Source organism: Anthonomus grandis, chromosome 12 (genome assembly GCF_022605725.1).
Source record: "Anthonomus grandis grandis chromosome 12, icAntGran1.3, whole genome shotgun sequence".
Taxonomy (NCBI): Eukaryota; Metazoa; Arthropoda; class Insecta; order Coleoptera; family Curculionidae; genus Anthonomus; species Anthonomus grandis.
This window is the reverse complement of record NC_065557.1, coordinates 28,928,417-28,954,029: the sequence shown is the minus strand read 5'-3', so window position 1 is coordinate 28,954,029 and position 25,613 is coordinate 28,928,417. Positions and strand designations below refer to the sequence as shown.

General features: G+C 30.6%; 3 protein-coding genes across 11 annotated transcripts in view; 2 read left to right on the top strand and 1 right to left on the bottom strand.

Moving 5' to 3' along the window:
* Nucleotides 1-14,131, bottom strand: part of LOC126743003 (uncharacterized) — a 30,021-nt gene extending 15,890 nt beyond the window's left edge. The window contains exons 1-3 of one of the 9 annotated variants that reach the window (XM_050449913.1): nt 13,924-14,131; nt 11,773-12,009; nt 2,512-2,644 (exon numbers count right to left, since the gene is read on the bottom strand). Coding sequence is in view for 1 of the 9 variants with exons in the window: in XM_050449909.1 (XP_050305866.1) it covers nt 1,944-1,969 (26 nt within the window). In the remaining 8 variants the exon portion in view is untranslated. Of the gene's footprint in view, nt 1-1,071; nt 1,284-1,943; nt 2,090-2,153; nt 2,311-2,511; nt 2,645-11,772; nt 12,051-13,923 lie in introns of those variants that run through there. The other 8 variants (XM_050449912.1, XM_050449911.1, XM_050449910.1 and 5 more) reach the window with 8 other exon arrangements.
* On the top strand, nt 5,769-7,631 carry LOC126742843 (uncharacterized). Its single transcript, XM_050449649.1, has one exon. It carries the CDS (start codon nt 5,769-5,771, stop codon nt 7,629-7,631), a length of 1,863 nt encoding a protein of 620 aa, XP_050305606.1.
* LOC126742842 (uncharacterized protein K02A2.6-like) lies at nt 8,779-9,849 on the top strand. The gene has a single exon (XM_050449648.1). It carries the CDS (start codon nt 8,779-8,781, stop codon nt 9,847-9,849), a length of 1,071 nt encoding a protein of 356 aa, XP_050305605.1.
* Nucleotides 14,132-25,613: the final 11,482 nt, after the last annotated feature.

Below are 25,613 nucleotides of genomic sequence, written 5' to 3'. Positions count from 1 at the left end.
CCTTCAAAGCCTGCATGAATGCCAAATAGCAAATATAAAAATTGTGTATAAATAAAACGTTATGGATGCTTAGAAATTGTGTACCAATTTTCAGAAAGATATCTACACGTGTATGAAATTTATCAACAAAAGAAATTTTTTTTGCAACTTTATCAGCTTTTAGTATTAAATATAAGACGTTTAGGATATAATATATTTATAGCACCTGTATTTAAGCTTTTTTATTAAAATATTACAAATTATAGACAGAAAATTTGAATAGTGATAAATATTGAGACCTAGATAATTGATTGAATCATCACCCAAGGCTTTAATAGAAAACATTACTAAGTAAATTTTTGCTAGTTTTTAAATGTTGTTCATTTGTATCTAGGGTTAATTAACTTTTGTCAGAGATTTTTCTATAAATAGGAAGCAATAACACTACTTAAATAAAATAATGGTCTTCGCCCTAAGACATATCATTTTCGATATGTCTTAGTTTAAAAAAGAGTTAGTTTAAAAAAAGAGTAAGAGATTTATCATATTGGCAAAATTAAAGGAATAGTTATTATTTCTAGCAATATTATAATCGTATTATTAATAATAGAACTGTAACCTTTAGCAAATCTATTTTTTCTAAACCATTTTGTTTTATCTGCTAAATAAATTGGGAGAGAAAGATTCGATAGATTCCATTTACTTAAAATTTTTTAAGGGAATTGGTTTAAAGATAAATAACTTCGAATTCTATAATCCAATTTATTTGAAAGAGTGTGAATGAAAAGTGTGGACTTGCTTTAAAGATCATTTTTATTTCAAGTATAGTAGTGTGTAAAACCGCATCCCAATATTCTTTAAACTTAAGATATCAGTAACGCTCTTAAATATAACCATTCTAATAAAGCATTGGAAAAAACCGATTAATTTATTTTCAAATCAATCACATATCTAATTAATAATTTTTTCATCATATTGATATGAAAATGCAAATACGGAAATGTTTTCTTAGTGTTTCTACCGTTTTGCTCATATTTTTTAGGTTTAAGTTGATTAGTTAACTTTATTTATGGTTCTAGCTTAGTATGTTACCTATAGTTTTTATTTTTTGGTAAGATAGCTTGTTTGAGGTCCGATTTAGGTTAGTTTATTGTAAATCCTTGTAGTTAAGTAACATAATTACTTGCTTTCACTATAAGTATTCTCTTGAAATTATTGGTCTCCATCAGCAAAGCTAATGTAGAAAATTCTAAGACTTTCCAAATTATTTCATGGGTCTTTAAAAGGGACGATGTTTCGTGGCATTTTAATCAGTTTTGTTATTTACTTGGAAAACAATTAAACGACAGTCCCCGGGAATCAGGTTAAAGTTTTGATGGTGTCAATAAAAAGCCTGTTCGTGACTTTAAAAAATATTCCTGGAGTAAATGTGTTCCAGAAAAGAGTCAGTTCCTGAATTTACGTTACAAGTGGTGTCATAAGTGGAAATAATATGGAAATGTCATAAGATCCGGAAACCCAATTTAGTGGATGCCTTAAACAAGAAGCCGGGCCGAGATAAAGACCCAGAAATTAATAGAGCTGCTATTAAAGAAGTTTGAAGAGCAGAAAGTAGAACAAGAGGAAGGAGAAGGTAAAGTAGTTATGACTTTAAATAACCGAATTATTGAATTTTAAAGTTTACTATTTCCTACTGGTTTTCATTGTTTGCACAGAACAATCTATTTTTCGCCTTCCGCTTGTGCCTTTGTGCAGTGTCCCCTTAAATAAGGAGCCTATGCTTTGAATTAGTGTTAATTAATTTGTCATTCATGCAGACCTTTTCCAGTATATTTACAAAGCATTTTTGATGAATCTTCTGCAGAGAATCTTTTGACCAGATTAGTAAATTGGACACAAGAAGTGAAGAAGAATGAAAGATCTACAAGGTTTTCTGTAGATAATACAAATAACAGCTGAGATACCTGTATACAACCATTCCTATGGCCATATCATTCTTTTACGCGCAAGTCTACTGGAAAAAGCCCGGCAAAAGTTTTTTTTTTGGATGATGAACTTAGGTGATGGACATTATTTTAAGGTTAAAACCCTTGAGTAGTACGTCAACTATCTACAAGAGAGTTTGTAAATGGTCTCTAAAGAAGTCTAGAATAAACTTCTAAAATAAACTTTACCTAGAATGTAACAAAATGAAATTACGGTATGACTTAAAGCCGAATTCTACCAGTTTTAACCCTGGGGACAGACTCTGGTTATATAATCCACGAAGCTCAAGTCACCAAAACTCCAGAAGGATTGGGAAGATCATATGGTCACCAGAATCAACGACGTGGCATCGTTTGGATTTCGTGTTATCATGAGTAGCAGGCAGCCCTCAAGGTGTTGATTGATCGGAATGATCACACTTGAGAGGGGAGCAGTGTTATGAAAATGTAAATAAGTTAAATATTTTCTTAGGTCTTGTACTGTTTTGCTGGTATTTTGTAAGTTGATTAGTTCATTTTGGGTCTATAATTTTAGTTAGATACTTACGTTTAGTTTATTATTTTCACCTATAGTTTTTGGAAGCTCATCTTATTTCACGGAAGCAATGAAACTTTCAATCAACAGTCAACGCGAGTGAGGTTAAAGTTATGCCATTGTCAATACAAAGTGTGTTCCTGACCTAAAAGAATATTCCTGGCGTAAGTGTGTTTCAAAAAGTAGTGTGTTTTTGAATTACGGTACACTATTTTATAAGCTTCAAGATAGTGCCTTCAGGCGTCTACTATCAAATGCATAGTATTATTATTTGAAAGGTAAAATATTAATTAATTATAAATGTTAGGTTAAGCTAATATTATTAATTCTTTTAGTGTCTTAAGATTTTGTATTTGAAATTTAACATTATTGAATCTACAATTTTAATCAAACACCTTTTCTGTAAAAGGTAGATATGAAAATTAATTAAATATTTTTCTTATTGTATTTTTATTAGTAAATAGTTATAAAGACGTAAAATGTATTTTGTCTCAAATACGTAAAAAATATGTTTGCCTCAGTATGTTTTACTGACTCATCCTCTAAGTAAATACTTATCAAACTATTTATCTTTTTATTTTAATTAATTATTTTTATATCGAGAAAAATGTTTCAGTGTCAAATTTATAAGCTTGTTGCGTGTAATTGTTAGAGTTCAAATAAAATCAGTAATATTTCGTCAAAATATTACCTTTTAAAATGACTTTCGTAGATGTCTATAAGTTTATCCTAGTTTATTAAAATTGAGGATAACTCAAATAAAAGTAGCGGGTATAGATATATCTGTTTTAATATTGACGGAATTGGCGGCGAAGTCGAAGACCGTGATACACTGGTTGGGGGCAGGGCAGCTATAGGGGCTATAACTACATGGTCAAATAGTGTGGGTTGGTAAAAAGATATAAAAACATTAATTTAGCCGTGTAGAGGTAACAGACCCAATTATAAAGTAAAACGAATATTACTTTCTAAGTCACAGGAAACTCATCTAACCGACTGACGTAGTGAAGAAGATATTTTGAAAACATAAGAAAGACTATTAGATAAGATCTTTAAATTCAAATGCAAATATGTTTTATTTGCCAAATATTAAATTATACAATAATTTTTATTTTGCTAAAATTTACAATGACAAATGGGAATTTTGCTCAATTATGAACGAAGTCGCTAGGCTGTACCCGTAATGTAACCCTTATATGGAATTGATAAGACAACCGTGGTACAATTTAAAATATAAATAAGGGAAAAAACTATATAAAGAAATGAAACAATAATTTATTCAATAATATAACTATAAATTTGATGCCAGTGACTTAAATTTAACAGAAGAAAATAAAGTGATATAATAAATTATTAATTACAGCAGAATCTGAATTGCATTTTTTATATTAAAGCAAAAGAATGAGTGAAATTTGTTTAATACCCAAAACTGTTTTGGTACTATATTTATACTAATCACTAATAATAATTAATATCTTTAATTTAGATTCTGTAAATGCCAATTTCCACAAAGCGCAACGCTGTAAATTTCGCCTAGAAATATTATCTCGATAAAGAAATTTGGCAACTCGTAGCAACGGTAGTAGTTCACGTTTGGTTGGCGTACTTTTCGTATAATATGAGTAAAGATATTTAGAGTGATTTCCGTGCTGTGATTTTTTTAATTAGTAATAAAATTAAAAACGTCCTTTTTGCTGAAACATGATAAAGAAGTCTAAAGTAAGTCACATATATTGGGAAAAAGGAAATAACAATCGTTCCTTTCACAGGCGAGTTAGGTATCATTCATCAGCGAGTTGGTATCCAGTCGATACCCAGCAATTAACACAAGAACGCAGCATATGTCGTTTGTCCTTTGGCAATCTATTTATAGTTCACGAGGCTCAATTTTAGGCCTTAGCCACTCTTTAATATTTACACTGAACCTCACTAATTGCCTTAAATTCTGCATCAATATGCTACTGACTCATAGCTTTATTTTCCTTTTTTTCCATCTGAATATATTAATTCAGAGAATAAACGAGGATTTAAATAGATTATATTTAAATCGTCATAATCTTCTTATTCACCCATCTAAATCAAAACTTATTTTTGGTAAGAACCAGGAAAAAGTTTTATCGAGAGTTTAAATCCTTTGGGAGTTTTGGGATTCATTCTCATTTCAATAACATTTGACTTTTACGCTAATTTTAATTGACCATAGTTTTAAAGAGATATACCATAAATCGATTTAGTTATTCATTGTTAGTATCTGGATAAAAAATTATTAAAATAACTTGGGAATTCCAGGAGATACGGGCATTATATCAATTAAATAACAGCGGGCGCGGACTATAAATACGTTGTAAGGTTGCTGGCAAACGACATATGCTGCGTTCTCCACTCGGTCGCTGAATACGATCCGATCGGAATGATTTGACATCTTTTTTTGAAAGATGGTGAACTCAAACACCTTGCCTATGGTTTGCAGCTAGGCTTATTCTAGGCATTTAATGTTCTAAAGTACCTAATTATGTTGGGTGGAGCTCAGAGTGCTAAAGCATTTTTTTTAAGAAGCAATACTAACAATTCATATTATTATATTTTAAAAAATAATCCAACATGAATAGTTTGCTAGTACTTTTATTTTGACCTGTTTGGGAAATGCGCTCAAAGACAATACTTCCTATTTGTTGGGAAGACTGTTTCATATTTACACAGCCAGATATTTAAAAGAACTATTAAAAGCCTCAGTAATATGCATAGGTAAGAAAAAATTATTGTTATGGGTTAAATTCCTAAAGCTGACTCCTCAAATATATTGGTTGACTCTTTATTATTATGTAATAGACATATGCGTGTGGAACAATCTTCTGTTCCAAATATAATTTAGGTTAAGGTAAGATGTAATACGATCTGAACGGAATGGCATACAGAAATTCTGAACCCTCTAAATTGATTTTCTAGTATAAAGACTTAACGGCTCTCCATAAACGACATATCTATAATTGAACTGAGATGTAAATATAATGTTCCATATGATATAATATTTTCGTTTTTGTTCCATATCCGTTGTTTATTTACATTACACCGCATAGCTGTATTATTATTTGTTACCCTTTTTTTTGCCGGCTCGAAACCGACGGCATTTACGGCATTTACTGTATCTCCCGGTCAGTCAAAAATATACTCTCATAAATTAAGGTTGTGTATTATTTCAAATTAAATACATACACATCATTGGCGCAGTCGATCTTACGGACCTAAATTGTTAAAAGTAGTCGGTGAAAATGTCATCTTTTCTCGGAAATTTAAGTACGTTTGATCCGGAAAAGTCGGATTACGCGATATTTTCCGAGCGGCTAAAACAGTTTTTCGTGGCAAATGGTATAACGGAGGACGATAAAATGCGTGCGATTCTTCTAAATACATTAAACGAAGATTGTTACGTGTTGTTAAGAAATTTGTGTGTACCGAAAACGCCACCGGAAGTGAAATTCCAGGATTTGGATAAATTGTTATTAAAGCATTTTGCTCCAGTGCGGTCCTATTTTTCGGAGAGAAGTAAATTTTACTCTGCTCAAAGAGAGCCCGGTGAAAAAGTGTGTGATTGGGCAGCTCGTGTGAAAAATTTAGTGAGTAATTGCGGATTTGAGGCTACAATAACTCTCAGTACGCTAATGAGAGATATTTTTGCGATCGGTATTAATGACGTGCGTTTTTCCGATCGTTTGTTTGAAGAAAATGCCATCAGTAGGGACTGTACGTTTCAGTTTATGGAAAAAATTGCTTTGGCAAAGGAGTCTGCGGTCGCTGATCATGAAAAGCGCGTATCCAAGGAGTCTCAGGCCCCGATTAAAACAGAACTAGAGGAAATATATTATAATCAAAATCCAGGTACTTCTCGTCAAAATCGGGGTAAGTCAAAATCTAAATATACTGTTAAAAGAGACCATCAAGAAAAACCGGCTCTACCAAAATGTTCGGTGTGTGGGCGTGCAAATCACGTTTTTTCTAACTGTGCTTATCGTAGCTGTTTCTGTCACAAATGTGGAATCAAAGGCCATTTGGCACCTATGTGCAAGAAGCTATCAGGTCATAATTTTTTGCAAGAAAACCTTTTGCAAGACTCATCTGATGAGAATGACGAGATGTGCTTTAACATTAAGAGTAATTCTTCATCATATTATAATAAGTTGCGTTATAATTCTAAAGGTAACGAAAGGCCTATAATTATTAAGCTATTAACTGACGGTTTACAATTTGATTTTGAAATTGATTCTGGATTTGCTCATGCGGCTATTTCTGAAAATTTCTATAAACATTATTTTACAAAATATAATTTGATTCGTAATGATCTGTCTCTTAAAGATTATGTGGGTGTATCATTTAACCCCTTAGGTTATCTTAACCTAAATATTATCTATGACTACAACAATTACATTTTAAAAACATATGTCATTAAAAATGGAGGACCTCCATTAATAGGGCGTAACGGCTTAAAAATGTTGAACATTGGTTTATGTAAAATAGATAGTAACAATAATAATAGGTTGTTATACGTAAATTCGGAGACCAAGCTTCAATATTTATTAAAACATTTTGGTCAAATTTTTGATGGTACTCTGGGCACTTTCAACAAGTTTAAAGTAACCCTTAAGTTAAAGGAAAATGCTATTCCGCGATTTTTTAAACCACGTCCTGTTCCAATCGCGCTTAAGCCAAAAATTGACGAAGAATTAGATCGTTTAATTAAAAATAAGGTATTAATTCTGACAGAATTTTCTAAATGGGCCACCCCTATTGTTCCCATATTGAAGAAAAATGGTGGTCTAAGAATTTGTGGAGATTTTAAGGTAACCTTGAATCCACAACTGGAATTTCAACAGTTTCCGCTTCCGCGAATAGAATATTTATTTAGTCGGCTGGAAGGGGGTTTAAAATTTTCAAAAATCGATTTGTCAGAGGCATACCAGCAAATTCTTCTATATGAAAATTCTACAGAGTTGGTGACAATCTCTACACATAGAGGTTTATTTTCTTATCAGAGGCTACCCTTTGGCATTCATTGTGCACCCTCCATATTTCAAGTTATTATGGAACAACTATTTAACGGTATACCGGGCGTTATAGCGTTTTTGATGATATTTTAATAACGGGAAAAAATGACCTTGAACATTTAGAGAGGTTAGAACGGGTTTTTACAAAATTAAGTGAATGCGGCCTTAAAGTAAAAAAAAACAAATGCAGCTTTATGCAAGACTCCTTGACGTACATGGGCCATCGAATCGATAAATTTGGGCTACATAAAACCCAAGAAAGAGTAGAAGCCGTCATTAAAACTAAAAATCGTTCAAATATTACAGAACTGAAATCATTTTTAGGGGGGGTAAATTATTATGTTAAATTTTTACCAAACGCATCAACAATACTCTTCCCCTTATATAATTTGTTAAAAAAAACGTTCCTTGGGAATGGAGTACAGAATGTCAAAATAGTTTTTCTAAAATCAAGGAAATGTTAATTTCTCCATCGGTTCTGGCTCATTTTGATCCCAAAATACCCATTAAACTTTTGGTGGATGCTAGCAGTGTAGGGCTTGGAGCGATTATTAGTCATTTTTATCCAGACGGTTCTGAGAGGCCAATCGCTTTTGCTTCCAGATTATTATGTAAAAGCGAATTAGGTTTTTCACAAATTGAGAAAGAGGCTCTAGCCATCATTTTTGGAGTAAAAAAATTTTTTCAATTTTTGTATGGGACAAAATTTACCTTGTATACCGATCACAAGCCCCTTTTAGCTATTTTTGGAGATAAAAAGGGGCTACCGGTTTTTGCAGCTAATCGCCTACAAAGGTGGGTGTATATTTTATCATCATTTAACTTTGAAATTAAATACGTCAACCCAAAAAAGAATTACTCGGATTTTTTATCTCGACTAGGAACTAGTGTTGAAAATATTCACTATTATTATAATAGTAGTTCCATTGTGTTTTCATCAAGTGACAATGATAAAGTGTCATATTTAAATTATATTCAAAATTCCGATTTTCCAGTAAATTTTTTGAAAATTAAAGAGCAAACTGGTAAAGATCCAATCCTTAGCAAAGTTTTTTTTTATGTTAAAAATGGCTGGCCTAAAACTTGTCCTTCTGTAGACCTTAAGCCATTTTTTATAAGAAAAAACGAAGTATCTATTGAACACGGTTGTTTAATGTGGGGGTATCGTTTAATTGTACCTTCAAGTTTTCAAACGAGTATTTTGGAAGAGCTACACTTAACCCACATTGGCATTGTCAAAATGAAGGCTTTGGCTCGCTCATACGTATGGTGGCTAAAAATCGACGAGGCTATAGAAAATATTGCTCGGCGATGTAAAATTTGTTCAATGTATGCGGATAAGTCACCTAAACCTTCTTTGATAATGTGGGATTGCCCTAAAAATGCATGGACTCGTTTGCATGTAGATTTTTTTGGCCCTTTGTTTAATAAAACATTTTTAGTTGTTGAAGACGCCACATCCAAATGGTTGGAATGTTTTATTGTGCAAAATATGTCTTCTTCTAAAACAATACAAATTCTAAGAAAGTTATTTTCTCAGTTTGGATTGCCCAAAGAAATAGCTACAGATAATGCACAAACTTTTATGTCTGTTGAATTTAGTTCTTTTCTAGAGAGTTTGGGTATTATCCACAAGACGGGTGCTCCTTTTCATCCAGAGACTAATGGATTGGCGGAGTCCGGTGTTAAAATTTTAAAAAGAGCGCTTATTAAAGGTTACAAAGATCATAAAACTGATCTGCAACTTATTTTAGATACGTTTCTTTTTCAATATCGCAATACGCCTCAAACAACCACTCAAGAATGTCCATCCAAAATTATTTTTGGTCGCTCTTTACGCACTAGATTTGACTTATTGCTTCCTTCCACCGAAAATGTAGTTAAAAATAAACAGCATAAAATGGAGAAAAATTTTAAAAAGGTTCGAGACATATCATTTTGTATTGGAGAAAAAGTGTGGGCTCAAGATTATCGTCCAAATGCAGACAAAAGAAGGTGGTGTCAAGGGGTTGTTCAAGATATTCTTGGTCGAAGAACTTACGTAATAGAGGTAGATGATGGAATAAAATGGAAGAGGCATCTCAGCCAGTTAAAAAAAAATTATGTAACATTTCAGCCTGAACATAATAAGACAAATACAACCATAATTCCAAGATCTACCTCGATTGATAATAATAGTTTTAGCTCTAGTGAAGATGAAGTGGGGGTTTTATCAGATAGTGATAAATCTGATTTAGAAAGTGATTCGGGTACACGTGTGTTGCGTAGACGTAGCAAAATTAAAATGCCGGATCGTTTGCAAGTGTCTTAGTTTAGAAGACAGTTAGGTTTGATGTTTGACTGGTTGATTTTTTTTTCTTTTTGTTATTGGGGGAGGGTGTTCCATATCCGTTGTTTATTTACATTACACCGCATAGCTGTATTATTATTTGTTACCTTTTTTTTGCCGGCTCGAAACCGACGGCATTTACGGCATTTATTGTATCTCATGGTCAGTCGAAAATATACTCTCATAAATTAAGGTTGTGTATTATTTCAAATTAAATACATACACATCAGTGTGACAGGTACTATTTATTTTGGAAAGTTGCCTTAATCGTAAATTTGGAGCTTTAATTTTGATTTTAACATGTAAGGTAAAAGATATAGATTTGTTGAAAATTATACCCAGGTTTTTTGTTTCTACTACTATTAAAATAAAAACATTATTTATAGTAATATGCAGTGTATTTTTAAGGTCTGGCAAGAGATTTGGTTCGGATGATAAAATTAGAATTTGAGATTTGGGACAATTTAACTTAAGATTATGATTTTTTGTCTATATGTTTAAATTACCAAAATCAGTATTAAGCCCGACTTGACCTATTTGAAAATTATAGTAAGCTATTGGATTATTTATCTGGAAATTATCTGCATATTACTTCAAAATTGAATATTTTATTATCTTATACATATCTTCCATGTAAATTTAAAACAGCAGTGCAAGTATCTGATCCCTGAGGTTAATTGGCGTTAAAGTCAATAATAATCCATCATCGGATTATTATTGGATCCTCAGACAACTGTGTCGATCATACAGGAAATTCATTAGAGGATTCAAAGCATCCCACAATAATCCAAAAAACTGTAATTTCACTTATAACTATTTGGTTCTGGTGTTTTTGTAATAGGTTTATTGATTGCCTGTTTATAAGAGAATACAAATAAAACGGCAAGCATAACTTAAGAGCCCTAGATTTTAAGGTAGATATATTTTTTAACTGTGAGTCATCAGTAAGTTAAACTTATTAACTGTTCATTACTAAATCGGCTATTTCTATAAAAATTTATGACATTTTGGGCCGCGGTATCGGCTAAATATAAAACATCTAGGAAGTGATGTTGAATATCTGTAGGATTAAATTTAGTAGGTATCAATACATTTTGTTTAAAGAATGTGTTCTTTTTTCCATATAGCATGTTGTATAATTTTTAAGTTATAGGTAATACTGTGAGTGAATATGAAACTTTGATTTTTGAAATTTCTTATGGGCGCGATCTCCTAACTTCAAGAGAAGTTTTATTTTCTATTATCCAAAAAAAAACTTTTTTTATTTTGTTTTGTTTTAAATGGGACATGTGTATAAAAAATTTAAATTATATCATTAATATTATCCAAAATTTAAATACCAATCAAAATTGGTATTTTTGGCTTAATAAACATATATTATTATTAAAGAAATCAATTTCGTATCTCGCTGAAACAACTCACCTATTTGCATATTTTAGACTGCAATAACCTCAACGTGACCTTGCTTTAACTATGACAATTATAAATGAATACGTATCAAAACAAAATATTTTTATAATGAAGTTTTAACCTGCAACCTCTATCATATTATTATAATGGAGATGTGGATATATGATATCATATTTGATTCGTCACTTTTCCTTAGGAATACTACTGTGCACAGATGTAATCGAAAATATGCGGTAAGATGAGATAAATGCGTAATGTAATGCTATTTAGCAGACCTTTACCGATATTGCTGACATCACACGAATAAGGATAGTAACTGGTACTAGCGTATGCATTATTTTTATATACAGGTTGTCTTGGAAGAATGGATTATTACAATTTTCTCAACAACCCCGCATATTTTTTTAAAAGCTCGGTTTCGTTGATTTTTAATTTTTTATTACAAGAATATATCATAAAGGGCACAAAAAAATTAAAAACAACTTAAATACGTACCTACATCAATGTTCTTCTACACCAATTACCATTTACTACAAAATCCTAGCTTGTCATAAGAATATTGTATACAGTCCCGAACCAGCTTGTATCTATTTTTCGTAATGTAGAAAATAGTGTAATGGATTAAGATCCGGAGATCTACGGCCAATTCACAGCCCCTCTTCTTCCTATCCACTTGGTGGGAAAGACTTCATTAACCATGTGCGCCGAAACATCGTCTTGATGGAACAATATCTGCTGGTGTAAAATATGCTCTTAATTTGGAAAGATAAATACTAAAAATAAGAATCCCAAATATAATTCTGCATTTAGATTTCATTCAAAAATATATGTTCCATCCTTTTGTTAATCATCCCCATGGACACTTCGTATTTTTTTTTATTATACAGTATGGGTTTTCTATGAGAGACCGATGGCGATAATTTTGTTTTTTTGATTTCCCCGTTTAATAAAAATGTAGTCGTCTGTAAATATTTTATTATAATTTTTCTGGATTGAAGAAGTTCTTGTACAATATTATTTAAAGAAGTTTTCAGCTACCCTATATGCTATTTTTTTACAGAACAAAATGCTCAAGAAAAATTAAAAATTGACGAATTTAAGCTTTGTTGAGAAATATACAGGGTTGTCGAGAAAATTGCAATATTTTATTTTTTCAAGGTATCCTGTATTATGTATTTTTGTATATACCTCAAAGTCAAAATGAAATATTTTTATTAAACTAAGACAATATTGTTTAGTGATAACGTACTCCAGTATAGTAGTTCAGGATTTTTAAATAGGAAAGTTTCTTTAAAAAATAGCTTAGAAAGCTTTTTGACGGATATTAGAGGAATTGTATATTTAATATTTAACAGCGGTTAGCAGAATTAGTCATTTTATCAAAACTAGAGCTCTGCTTTGTTAAAAAAATATCGACATGATTTTTTGTTTAAGAAAAAGGGTGCCTAACAAGCAATTTCACTATCATCTTAAAGTAGAAAATGCCTTCGGCGCTAGCTTTCTGGAAATAAACTGGAATATACTCTATTTTAATTGGAACTCACGAGACTATTAGGTGGCCATCTAATAATAGTTATGTTCTTATAGTTTGGGACAATGGATGTTGTATAAACAGAAAGAAGTAAAAGTTTAAAAGTTTTAAGGCAAATAATCCAAAGAAGTAAAGATTATCCAAAATATATTTTCAAATTAGAGTATTTTTAAATTAGAAGAACATTACAGATAATGTATTGGCAATAACTACCGTCAACACAATTTTTAAAAGTTATTTAATGAAAAAATGATTTAGGATTTTTGCGTTTTTCCAATATCTTTATTATATTGAAGCATTATATCTTATATGTAGAATTTTCCGACGAATTAAGAAGAGTCCCAGAACTTTTTATATTAGGTTTATTCAATCTTTTATTATAATAGCGTTACCAACTGCTACCATCATTATCAACTTAAAAGGTATTATTTATTTATGTATAATTAATATACATATTTTCCAATTTAACTAATTAATTAACTTAGACATCTCTTGCATAAATGATTGTTGCCTCCATTATAATTGCATTGTGGCTTTTCATAAATTAAGTGTATGTTAACATTTTTGTTTTACTTTTTAAGTTTGACTTATAATAAATTAAAAAAAAGTCTTATATACAGAATTTGATATTGTTTAACGTATGTACCTAAGAAAAATATATAATTTTCAAACCAAGTATAATTAAATATACTTTTTATAAAGTTATATTAAATTATTATATTAAAATAAAAAAAAAAAGTATATTCTCTATTAAGTAGAAGGTAAGAGAAAGTGATTTTTGATGATTGCAATTTTACAATTCTACCTGAGAGAGGTGATGGTAGCAGTTCACTGAATCAAAAATTAGACTTTTAAAAATATAACTTAATGGATGAAATTTTGATTAGCTACAAATGCGCCTAACAAACTTGATAAGTATAAGCGATAACGTCACTAGACACCATAAATGTTTACAACTGGGCAAAAGAAGAGTGGATGAATTTGACCATTTATTTTTCTGTCATCAGGAAAAAATCAAGTATCAGCCTCCATATTTACTGTTATACCACATAAAGTTTTAAAAAGTTGATTGTATATATTATTAACATACTTTTTACGAAAAAATAAATGCTTACCGTCGTTTTATACCTCACAATCAAACATTTTTATTCATTTAGTTAAATTCAAATTATTAACTTCAAACTCCGGAATTAACTATTAAAACGCACCAAAATTATAAAATGAAAATATCGATACATATTTAAATACAGACATTACACATTTGAAATTTCTATACTATAGATAGATGGTAACCAAATGTTTTCACATTCATTTAACCGCTAACTGGAAACTGATAAGGAAAGTGCTTTATTTGTACCTGCGATAATTTTTATCAGCAGATTATTATACACAATTTAAATGAAGGTTATTTTTGGGAAAATATTAAAGTTATCAATAAATGCGTCATAGAAATTATTTTTTTTGTAGAGTTAGCGAGATATAGTAATAAGGAATATCGTAAACAATCATGTATAGATATAGCCCAATACATTTTGTTTGATGTAATTTATATCTTTTCTAGGTAACTAAGAAAATATTTAAAAAGAATTTAAGCAATTTTTTTTTAAAAGCTAGGGAGATCATTGCTACATTCGAAATAAACTTTATACATACCATGAAACAAATAGCCGTAGTTTATAAGGATGGTCGCAAATTACTTTTCTTCTAGTAGACAATAGTCAATGTTCGTAGAAATCATAAATTTGATTATCGATGCCTGACGGTATGTTTCGCTGCTGATATTACTGTTCTTATATTTTTGTAAATGTATAATAACGCTATGATCATGAAATTAAAAACCATCTACCGTGTTGATTAAATAAATATACCAAGAGTCTATTTCAAATTTATTTCAAACCACACAGTTCAGTTATTTGTAAGTAGAAGCGTCTATTCTTAAAGTGGAGTGGCTATAATATAGCGGGTTAGGAAGGGCGGGAAGACTTTTCTCCACAAGTGAAATTGTGGAAAAAATCCTTCAGACTCTTTCTAACCGCTATAGTTTAGTTTGTTATGCATATTATGCACATATTATAAGCTAATATTTAAGCTACACAATCAGCAGTAACGTCTAACTTATGAATGTACCTTATTATTTTAAACATATTATTACTTGACACAAAACCAAAAAAACGCAAGTCACTGTCTTAGACATTATATAATTAGTTAAAATTGACCAAAGAAGGGCAGCAAAAAAAAGCAACTTGGTTTCTGAATAAACAACAGAAAAATCTACAGCTCTAATGATACTAATACACAGAAGTGGCAATATACACTAGCCTTTGAGAGAGGATCTGGTTTTTTCTAAAGTCTTTCCTTTAAATTCATTTTGAGTATGTATGTGAGTATTTCAAAAGCTATGATAATAAAAGGGTTAAAAAATTTTGCCAGCCGTGGGGAAATACCACCAACTTTTACTTTTATAAAATTTGGTTCAGAATTTTTTGTGGTGGATAAATTATACGGTATAAAGAGTTGGTATCGGTTATAACATTTAAATAAATCACCTAAAAGAAAATTGTTATTTAAAGCTCAACTTTAAAAAAACAATAAAATAAATAATTAAAAGCAGTAATGTGTTGATGGAAATAATTTGAGTTAAATTGGATAACGTTATCGATGGAAGACGGTTTTTTTTATGCTCGGAAATACCTGAACTTGACTAAACCAAAATCGTTATGGAATTTACTAAAAAGATTAAATATTTGCAAAGACGAAACTGGTTCATTGTTCATTGCCACTTTTTCTCTCAGTTCCCAAAGAAATTGTTAATTATTTTTACACTTTTGTACAAAATAAACCAGCATCTTACACTGAACCTATTCTATAAGATAGCCATCACGTTTTTAATGAGCATAAGAATAAATACTACTGACCTGTTAAAGTATCACTCCTAATATTAATATTGCAGCCTATTTATTGACAAATGTAAAGTTCACATCCTAAATTGATGCATAGAGGTAAGTTTCTTTTAGACCAATGGACAATATCGATCGGTAAACCAAAGTTTTTAATCCATTAATCTTTGATGACCTTCGAATCATGAATTAAAAAGCATCTGACACTCAAGCTCGACAATCTTTGAAATGATTTTTTATAATCAAATTTATAAGTATTCTGTTTCCACCGATATAATATTCAGTGCACAGGGTGGCTTAAGAAAGAAATTTAATAAATCAGTAGCTTTTAGTTGCACATCACTGATGACGTCATTGGGACTCAGACGAATATTTAAATGGCAGTTTTGCATTGCTTGACTTTCCTAAATTATCAGTTTCAATTTATGACTAGCTAATTCATTAAAATCGAATTCAAAAAGACAAAAGCTGAATTTAAATTCTACCAGCTTTCAGCTTATGATTTTCAGCAATAAGAATAAACAAAAGTTTTAAAATTAAATGTGAATATTACTATTGATATGGCAAATGTGTCCTAAGTTGGATCTGCTAAAAATGTGGGTATATTTTTTGATGACTATATGATATATTTATATGAATTTGTATGGAAAAACGCGCTTCCAAGAAGTTTAAGATGCATATGTTTCATTTACCTATGACATGAAAAAACCCAAACCATCTATTGTCACTCGGTATAATGTAGCTGGTACATATCTATCATATTTAATAATAATAATAATAATAATAATAATAATAATAGTAATGCGACACTTAAACAGCTTTAACTAATAATATATCGTACCGCTGTCATTAAAACCCTGGAATTAAAAATAATAAATAACAGCAAAATGTTACACGTAGTGAACATTGTGACATTGACCGGCTAAAGGAATATATCGGGGTACCAGAAACAGAAAATTACAAAAAAGAGTAAAGGAAATAATGCGTCAGGTCCAACATTCATAGCAGGACCCAGAAGACTGTACAATAATAATACAATGTAAATGTACTCCGGAACAATGCGTAGGTATCTTAAACAAAAGTTATCAATTTTTTCCGGTCACTTAAGAAGGAATATCCACTAATAAAAAAAACAAGATAATTTACTTTTTGAATGCTTAGAGAAACAATTTTATCGAAAACATACCGACACTTCTCCAACAAACACTGCTATTAGCATTTACCCCACTAAATAAAACATGGAGGAGTTCTAAGGCAGTTAATTAACAACACCTAGAGAATGCAACCTCGACACTGAATGGCTGACTGAAGAAGGAGCAAAGTGTCAAACATATAATCCAATGGCGTTATTACCTTTTTCAGTTGACTAACGACATGAGAAAGCTACATAACTAGAAAACTCTAGGCCCAGATCACGTCCAAAATTACTGGATTAAGAAAATATGGTCAATGCATCAACCACTGACCCACCTTCTAAACGACGTGCTTATGAATCCTTAAAAATTCCTCAATTTTTTAACACAAGGTATTACTTACCTCTTATCCAAGGACTGCTAAAATACTCAAGATCCGGCTAAATATCCGCCATTAAACATGCTTACCCATTCTCCATAAACTAATTATCTATTGCATTATAGAACGTATTTACAGACATTATGACCAAAATAGCATCATAACAGCTCAACAGACCAGAGGTATCATAAGTCGTAAAGAACAACTAATTATCTATCGACTTCGTAGTTTTCAATCAGACATTTAACAGCAAAAGAAATCTTTTCATACATTCAATTTTTCAAAAATTTCATATTTCATACATGAAAAAGCTTTTGATGCACTTCCACATAAATGGCTTATTAATTTACTTAAATTGTACAAAATAGATAACCACATAATTTTCTTTTTAGAATTCACTATGGATTCTCGCCGAACATTAAAAAAAATTAAGGTGCCTAACGGTTACTGAATTGGAACTAATATGATTCCTATTAGTTCCAGGGGTATATTCCAGAGAGATTCCTTAAGCTTTGCCATGAACCCACTATTTAGCCTACCTAATTTAACTATGTACGGATTTTGCCTAAAAAAGGATAATAGAGAACAAACAAGAGTAAACCATCTACTTTATATGGATGACTTAAAAATTCTTGCGGCAACACGAAATCAACTAGATCAGATGCTTAAAATAGTGAAAAAATCTCTGACGATATAGGAATGATCTTTGGACGAGATAAGTGCTGAACTGTGTACAATATTATGGTTAAACTATAACCAGGTGACTTTTAGTCAGAAAATGATCAGATAATTAATGTTATGGACAAAGAATAATCCTACAAATACCTAGGAATGAGTCAGGCGTAAAGAATAGACCATAAAACTATAAAGAATGAGCTAACTACTAAGTTCACTACAAGACTGCGACGACTGCTTAAAACAGGTCTTAATAGCAGAACCTTATTTAAAGCTATTATTATATAAGGAGTCTCTTATGGTATTATAGGATGGCCTAAAACGTACATCGAAAATTTAGAAAGAAAGGCTCGAACATTCCTAAAGAAAGCTAATAAGCATCATCCACGCAATGCCATAGAACAAATTACACTACCTCGACATATGGGAGAAAGAGGAATGGCCGACATAGGGAAATAGCTGAGTCAGTAAATCAGTAACTTGCGTTCCTTTTTTTTAGGAAAGGCTGAAACATCACACATTTTGGTTGCAAAGATACTGCATCAAGAGCTCGCAGAAAAACTAAACCTCTTATCAGCAGTCAGGTTACCATATTTAAACTATAAGCCGGAACCAGTTGTTGAAAATGAGCAACACAAATTGTATTGGGATCGCACAAACAAACGAGTAGGTAATAATAGGTAACAACATAACCTAATACTAATCGATCAAATTTCTATAAAGACAACCCTTATTGATTCCTAATAATATCAACCTAAGAGCGAAACCTAATAAAGAGATTGTTAAGAACAGGGATCTAGAACACCAGGTATGAGGACAATGAGAAATAAGAGAAGTGCGGACAATTCCAATTATTGTGTCAACAACAGGAGTAATGTCAATGAGCCGGAAACATAAAACTGCTCAACCTTAAGAAAATCATATATAAGCTAACGCAGAAGGCAACGCATTTATTATTAATTTTCATTTATCAATTATCCACATCTCGAATCGTCAGAAAGTTCATTGGAGACGTAAATAACGTCAACTAGTTTAAAAAACATAGCCTGTAATTTTAGTTTAACTGTATTATTTGTAAATAAAGGTAAAAAACGCAGTCCGATAATATGGAAAGGACTTTATTGGTTTATAGCCCTTGCCTAGATAATGCAGATAAAAAACGCACACAAAAATTAAAAAAGTCATTAGATTTATTTTTGGTATACGCAAGCCTCATGGCCATTAAATAAGTTACAAGATCTTGGTCAGCTTAATATGTTTTCATAAGAGATTTACATTAAATCATTTTTTTTACAAGATAATTAATCGATGCCCACTACCTGTTTCACAAGGTAATAATTAGGGCTAACATACTTCAATACCGCTATTAGAAAAAGACATCTCATAGATTTTCCCCGGCATCGTAAGCAAATTTTTAAACGCTTATTTCGTATAATGAGCAATGAACAAAATAAATATTTACTTGACCTCTCGCTATCCACTAATCGTTTCCGAAATAATAATAATATAAGACAAATATTGATGTTCCAGTACTGTAGAAGTTATTATAAATAAATAAATTCAACATTTTAATTGCATTTAAGAGTATTTATGTAAGTTGTATTCTAATGTATTGTTTTTATTTTAATTTTAATTAATGTTATTATTTCTTATTACGAAAAACAAGTGTGGGAAAATGTAAAAAAATTGGGTAGATTACCAATAATATATTGAAATGGAAAGAAACTCCACTCAGTTAATCTGGCTCTAAAATCCAGTTTTCTCCTGTTACTCTCGCAAGAGTTCTTAGGCAAGGGCGATATGCTTTTTATAGTTTATTTTCTATAACTATTGCTAATGCTTTTGCACAATATTTTATTTTCCTTTATATAGACTTAACTACAAATCAGTAAACACAAAGATAAATTTTCTTTTCTAAACTCTCATGTTAGAAAAAATATACAGTTATTGCAACTATTTTGAGGTCGGGTGAATAAATTCAACTTTTAAACTATAGATCAATGAGTGTTTTAAATTTCCAAAATCTTTGAAACTAATAATTATTCAAACCATATTTACTTATTTTAAATTCATGTCAACCAGATATATAATTCTTTTTTTTTGCTTTCACATTTAGTAGCGGTATATTAACTAATAACAGTAATAACTAATAAGCGGATATCAGAGAATTAGGACAGGGTTACATTCTGTATTTTTGGAAGTACCTCAAGGCAGTAACTTGGTACCCTTATTTTAAACAATTAGTTTATATGACCTACCTAATTATTGAATTTACTTAGGTTTGTTAATGATTTCATCATATTTAAGTTAATTTAACAAGTAAACATGAAGGTGTCTTGTTTAAGATTGGATTAATGTTTATAAATCATTAGTGAATAGGGTATATACAAGAAATAAAGACACAATTTTATGTTATTTTCAGTTACTCTCAGTTTGTTGCTTATACAAGTTGAATAAACACCAGAAGGAAATTAAAGCATAGATACCGCAGTATGAATATAAGAAATTTATAGAATTATATATAATTAAAAAGATAAATAAATAAATAACCAGTATAGTGGGGTATAACCAGTATACAATCTAATAATCAAAATTATTATTGCAGTTAACTCCATCTAGTCCTCTAGTATGCCCACTGCTATCCCGATCTTAAAAACTAAACTACGTAGTCGCCTTATCTAAGTCGGGTAACTTCTGTTTCCAGTGGTCTTTTTTTCCTCGTTAATTACAAAGGATTTATCTAGCTCTATAATCTTGGTTTTGCCTATTCCTAGTGCCATTGGTGCTGAGTATGTAGGTAATCATGTGTCTTACCATTGTTTTGTATACCCAGTGTATCATTTTTGGGGACAGTCACCATGATCTGCCGAATATTGTCTTACGAGTCGAATTTTTGTGGCCTGGTTTGTATTATTTATTAAATGCTTCTTGTACCTGAGTTTTTTATCCAGGATCACCCAGATATTTGATCTTATTTGTAAATCGCAGATATTCGCCAAAAACACTTGGTCTGTTATGGGCTCTAGTTTTCTCCTTTTTGTGAAGGCAACCAGAGTGGTCTTTGCGGAGTTTACCCTTAATTATTCTTCCATGTACCAGTGTGAATTACGTGAGCCTGGCTCCTCCTCCCAGACTAGTAAAACGAAGTTGTCTACGTATTCCATAGCGAAGATATGCTGTCTCTCCAGTCGTGCCAGTAGGCTGTCCGATACAAGGTTCCACAGCAGTTGTGAGAGTGCTCCCCTCTGTTGTATTTCCCTACACACCTTGGCCTTAGGCGTAGTGTTGTTGAAACTTGCTGTCATCCTCCTATGGCCTCGCATTTGATTGACCCAACCGCCTGTCATAGGATGTATACCCCGTGCAGCTATGGTATGGTTGATTAAGTCATATCACATGTGGTCAAATACTCAATGTCTAAGAAGACTCCTAGGGCAATTTATTTAATGTTCATAGATTGTTCGACCTTCTAGGTTATCGCGTGGATCGCTGATTCACAAGATATATTGGTTTTGATGTAGAGCTCGTAGTATATACCTTTTTTTAAGCTTTTGCTCTCTTTTCAGGAGGAAAGATGTAAGACAAATTATGATGTAAGGATTTGGGTTGCACATATGAGTCGCGTTTTACTTTTGGTAGGAATACTATCTTCGCTTCCGTTCTAGAAAGGCTGGAGCCTAATCATATAATACATATGTAACTAATGAAGTGTTATGTTTTATGAATTTAATAGTTATAATTATTATAAAATCAGGTAACTGAGTATTAATATCGTAATATATTATAGATTTTGTAAGCTACTCTATGTACTCTTACAAGACTCGAAAAGGTTAAATTTATATAGCTTTCCTATAGTTTGCCTTGTTTTCTCTTCTCTCTTTAATTATATGAATCCTTTTTTGATTTCCACCAGATATTATTTATTTATATATTAGTCATTAATATGTCAAAGGAAAAATTTTAAAAATTCTTCTATAAAGAACGATAAAGCTACAGGGTTATAAGTATCTAAAAAAAATTCAATGATACAAACTGGTATATGCCCGCATGATATAAAAATTTGGGTAAAAACAGATCAAAAGATAATTAAAGAACAGATACATATTATAATGTATCAGATTGTAACAGATACATGTTTACATCTAATTATCCTTTGATAAGTTTCATTATGGCTTTATAAAAAATAGTTAATGCATATGGCGATACATTTAATTTGGCTAATTATGTTTCAAAAGCCTTGGATGGAAACGAAATTGTTTATACACAGAATTAATTAACTTTTGTGAGTATAGTAAATAGAAATATATCTCAGAAACAGATGAATCATTTTGATCAAAAAGTAATGGATAATACCCTGTACTGACACTCTATTAAAAAATGTAACGGCCAAGTAGTACCATAAGACGCTACTAAACCAATGCAAAGTCCATAATGGTGCGCAGGCGGGACCAGCTTTTTAGAGGGCGCATGCTAATATTAATAAAGCAGTAAATCATTAATTTTTGTTTGGCAGTTAAAAACTAAAGCCAATTATTTCTAAAAGCATGATCGATATCAAAAGAAGTGACACACCTTTCTACACTTTTAACTTATACTAATATTTTTATAGTTATTTTACTATGACTATACTAACATAAATGATGACCATTACATACATAATATCATTATGAAGTGGCGCTGTTGATGTAAGCTATGGCTTAATATCGCTTTGTAATTGTCTTTGAAATAAAATAGTTAACGTAAAGAAATATTTACTTTTTTATACTTAAAGGTATTTGCAGTAGGATTGTTGTAGCTTTTCCAGTGCTACCTTAGAAAGATTAATATTTTTTTTTGGTTAACTCGGGGATTTTGTGTTGAACTGTCATCATGGCAAGCGTAGATCCGTAAAATTAAAAGTCTAATGACTAATAAGCTTAGCGAGAAATGTTTAGGAAAAATAGCAGATAAAGTAACCACTATTATTGAAAAGAAACTTAAATACCGATACAAGGAATAAGAAAAATGGCTACCATTCTTAGAAGAAAAACTAATTAAGTTTAATGAGGATAATAACCATCTAGCGTTCTTATTGAATGCCCACGAGCAGCAAACTCGCAACAAAAATCTGCGCTATTTGGAATCTTGTCAGCTGAAGGTAAAAACCCGAAAATATTAAATGGCAAAATACTAAATTTATTTAATTCTGATATGAAGGCTGATATATTAAGCAATGCAGTTAAATAAATAACCACATTATGGATATTTTTGTATTTGGTGAGATATCAAGATAAGTTACTTATCTTTTAGGTATTTAACTTTTAATTTGCTACTAACCATCATTAAATTTATAATGGTACGATTTTTGTTTCTTCTTTATATTAACTGTTTATACCCTTGCATCATGTGTACCTAATGTAAGTCTTCTAATTTTACAAAATAGTATCTTACAAAATGATAAAAAACCCTTTTACTTATATTTATTGGGTTTGAGACATTTGTTAAATTTTTTTTATAATTTTTTTTCTTACTTTTTGCCATATATAACTTTGCTGCCATAATGATATTTATTAGGATATTTTTTTAAATAGATAGAAAACTCGCATTCTGTTTAAAGAGCTCTTAGAGACATAGGTAATTAACGTTTATAAAAGACTATTTTATAATTTCATTTTTATTGAGGCAAAACCTATTGTCGTTAACCCTAACAACTAAATAATATTGAAACTTTGTTTAGAATTTGTGTAAGTGTTAAGTAACCCAAGTCTGATTATGGCAAGAACACTTGCCGAAATGCATAACTCCTGAAATTAGAATATTAGCGTTTTATTTGTGGATAGTAATTGATTGATTGATAGTGATAATATTACTCTACTTGTAGTGTATGTACATAATTGTTTACAACAAAATCATAGGTATTTAGCATTTTGTGCTTGATGTTATATAAATGTTACTCTTTTTTGTACTTTCTCATTAAGAGTTTAGTTGAATTAGGATTATTCTAAAATTTTCGGCTATAGGTTTTTTCAGATTTATCTTATTCTTTTTTGATAGGCCTTAGATGAATCACCACATCAAAATAATTTATAATATTATATTGGAATAATAGTTACCTTTTAAGCAATTTCTTTAATTACGTTACAAATTGGCTCTCAATTAAAAATTGGTTATTCGGCTTTTTTTATAAATCGCTTTTACTGTAGTTAATTAAACATTTTAATTTACTAGGAAATATGATTAGCACTAATTTGACATATTACACAATGCACTAATTTTTCTTGCCTCTCATATAACTTTTTATTAAGTTGGGTTGGCCATAAATTAAGTAAGCATAGAAGTAGAACTATTAAACATACGAAAAAATTAAATTAATTAATATGCTATTAAAAAAACAACGCCTTTTTGAGCGTTTTTCTTGAGCTTTTATAAGATCATTTAAAAATAATCCATGTTTATCAATTTTCTATCATTTCATCAATAAAAGATTATGTTTTCCTCCTTAGACATGTTTTATTATAAAATAAATATATTAATCTCAATGAAACTTTCCTTTTTTTTCGAAATCCATTAAATAAAAAGCGCGCAGTAAAACTTTCGAATAGAAAGTTCGGATTAGAAACATATAAAAAACTCTCATTTGTGCCTAAGATAAAAAGGTTGTCACACAAAAAGCATTTTCTTGTATCTTTCAGCAATTGATTATTGACGGAAATAAATAAAAAGAATATTTGATTAGGTTCCATAACCATTAATACCTAAAAATTTATTGAATTCGTTTTTCTGAATATGATATATTTGAAAAACTATAACGTTATTATTAGAAAAGTGTTAAATTGCAAGTTTGCTATTTTTTTTTAAATTTTCTTTAGAGAAAGAACACAAAGTGTAATGAAATGGATCGACTTTTCTTAATTTTCTTCATCTAACCACTTTATTGTAAATACCTGCTAATATTTTCTTGTTCGGCATTTTAGTATTTATTGTTATTGCATATATTTGAAGCTCAGTAGTGGATTGTTCTTATAATGCATATTTTGGTATTTATAGAGTGCTTAGACTATAAATAAAGGTAATGTCCGGTATAAATGGGATTACTATAGCTCTTATCTTTACCAAAACATAAGGGCAGATTTAAATTAGTATTCATCTTCATTATGAATTTAACTATGGGTTGAATACTGTTAAGGTGGTGTAAGATGTAGCTTTTACTTTTATCTCATCTACATAATAAAGCCGTTATAAGGTTTACGTCAAGCAGTGTTGATTACGTATTTTTCAAACCATGTAAATATTTGCTGTGATTTAGGATGCTATGAGAGAGAGGTGAATCCATTGAAAATCTCTTCTTTTGACCTTAAATCCTTCTTAAACTATCTTTTATTTAAAAGTAGGAAATAAGACTGCTGAATTTGCAGAGTGTAAGTCAAAGCTAATAAATGTGTTCTTAGGGTTGATTTTAATTAATAAAAATAAATCCCAAACTAAGCATAGTTTCGATTAAAGGATTCTTAATTCCGCTGGACTGTTTGTTAATATGTAGAAGAAATTTGGACAACTGCATTACCAGTTTTAGATTAATCTTGCCTGACTCTTCAATTTTCATACTATCATCACGTAGTAGATGCTTTTGCTAACTCTTCTGACTTTCAAATATTTTGAGTTAAAAGTAAAATGACGTTTCGGTTGGTTAGTGTCTATAATATGTATAAGTGTAAACTAAAAGTTAATTTTTTTAAGAATGT

What these genes read in the sequence shown, in the direction of transcription:
- LOC126742843 (XM_050449649.1), top strand. Translation starts at nt 5,769, where the DNA reads ATGTCATCTTTTCTCGGAAATTTAAGTACGTTTGATCCGGAAAAGTCG.
- LOC126742842 (XM_050449648.1), top strand. Translation starts at nt 8,779, where the DNA reads ATGAAGGCTTTGGCTCGCTCATACGTATGGTGGCTAAAAATCGACGAG.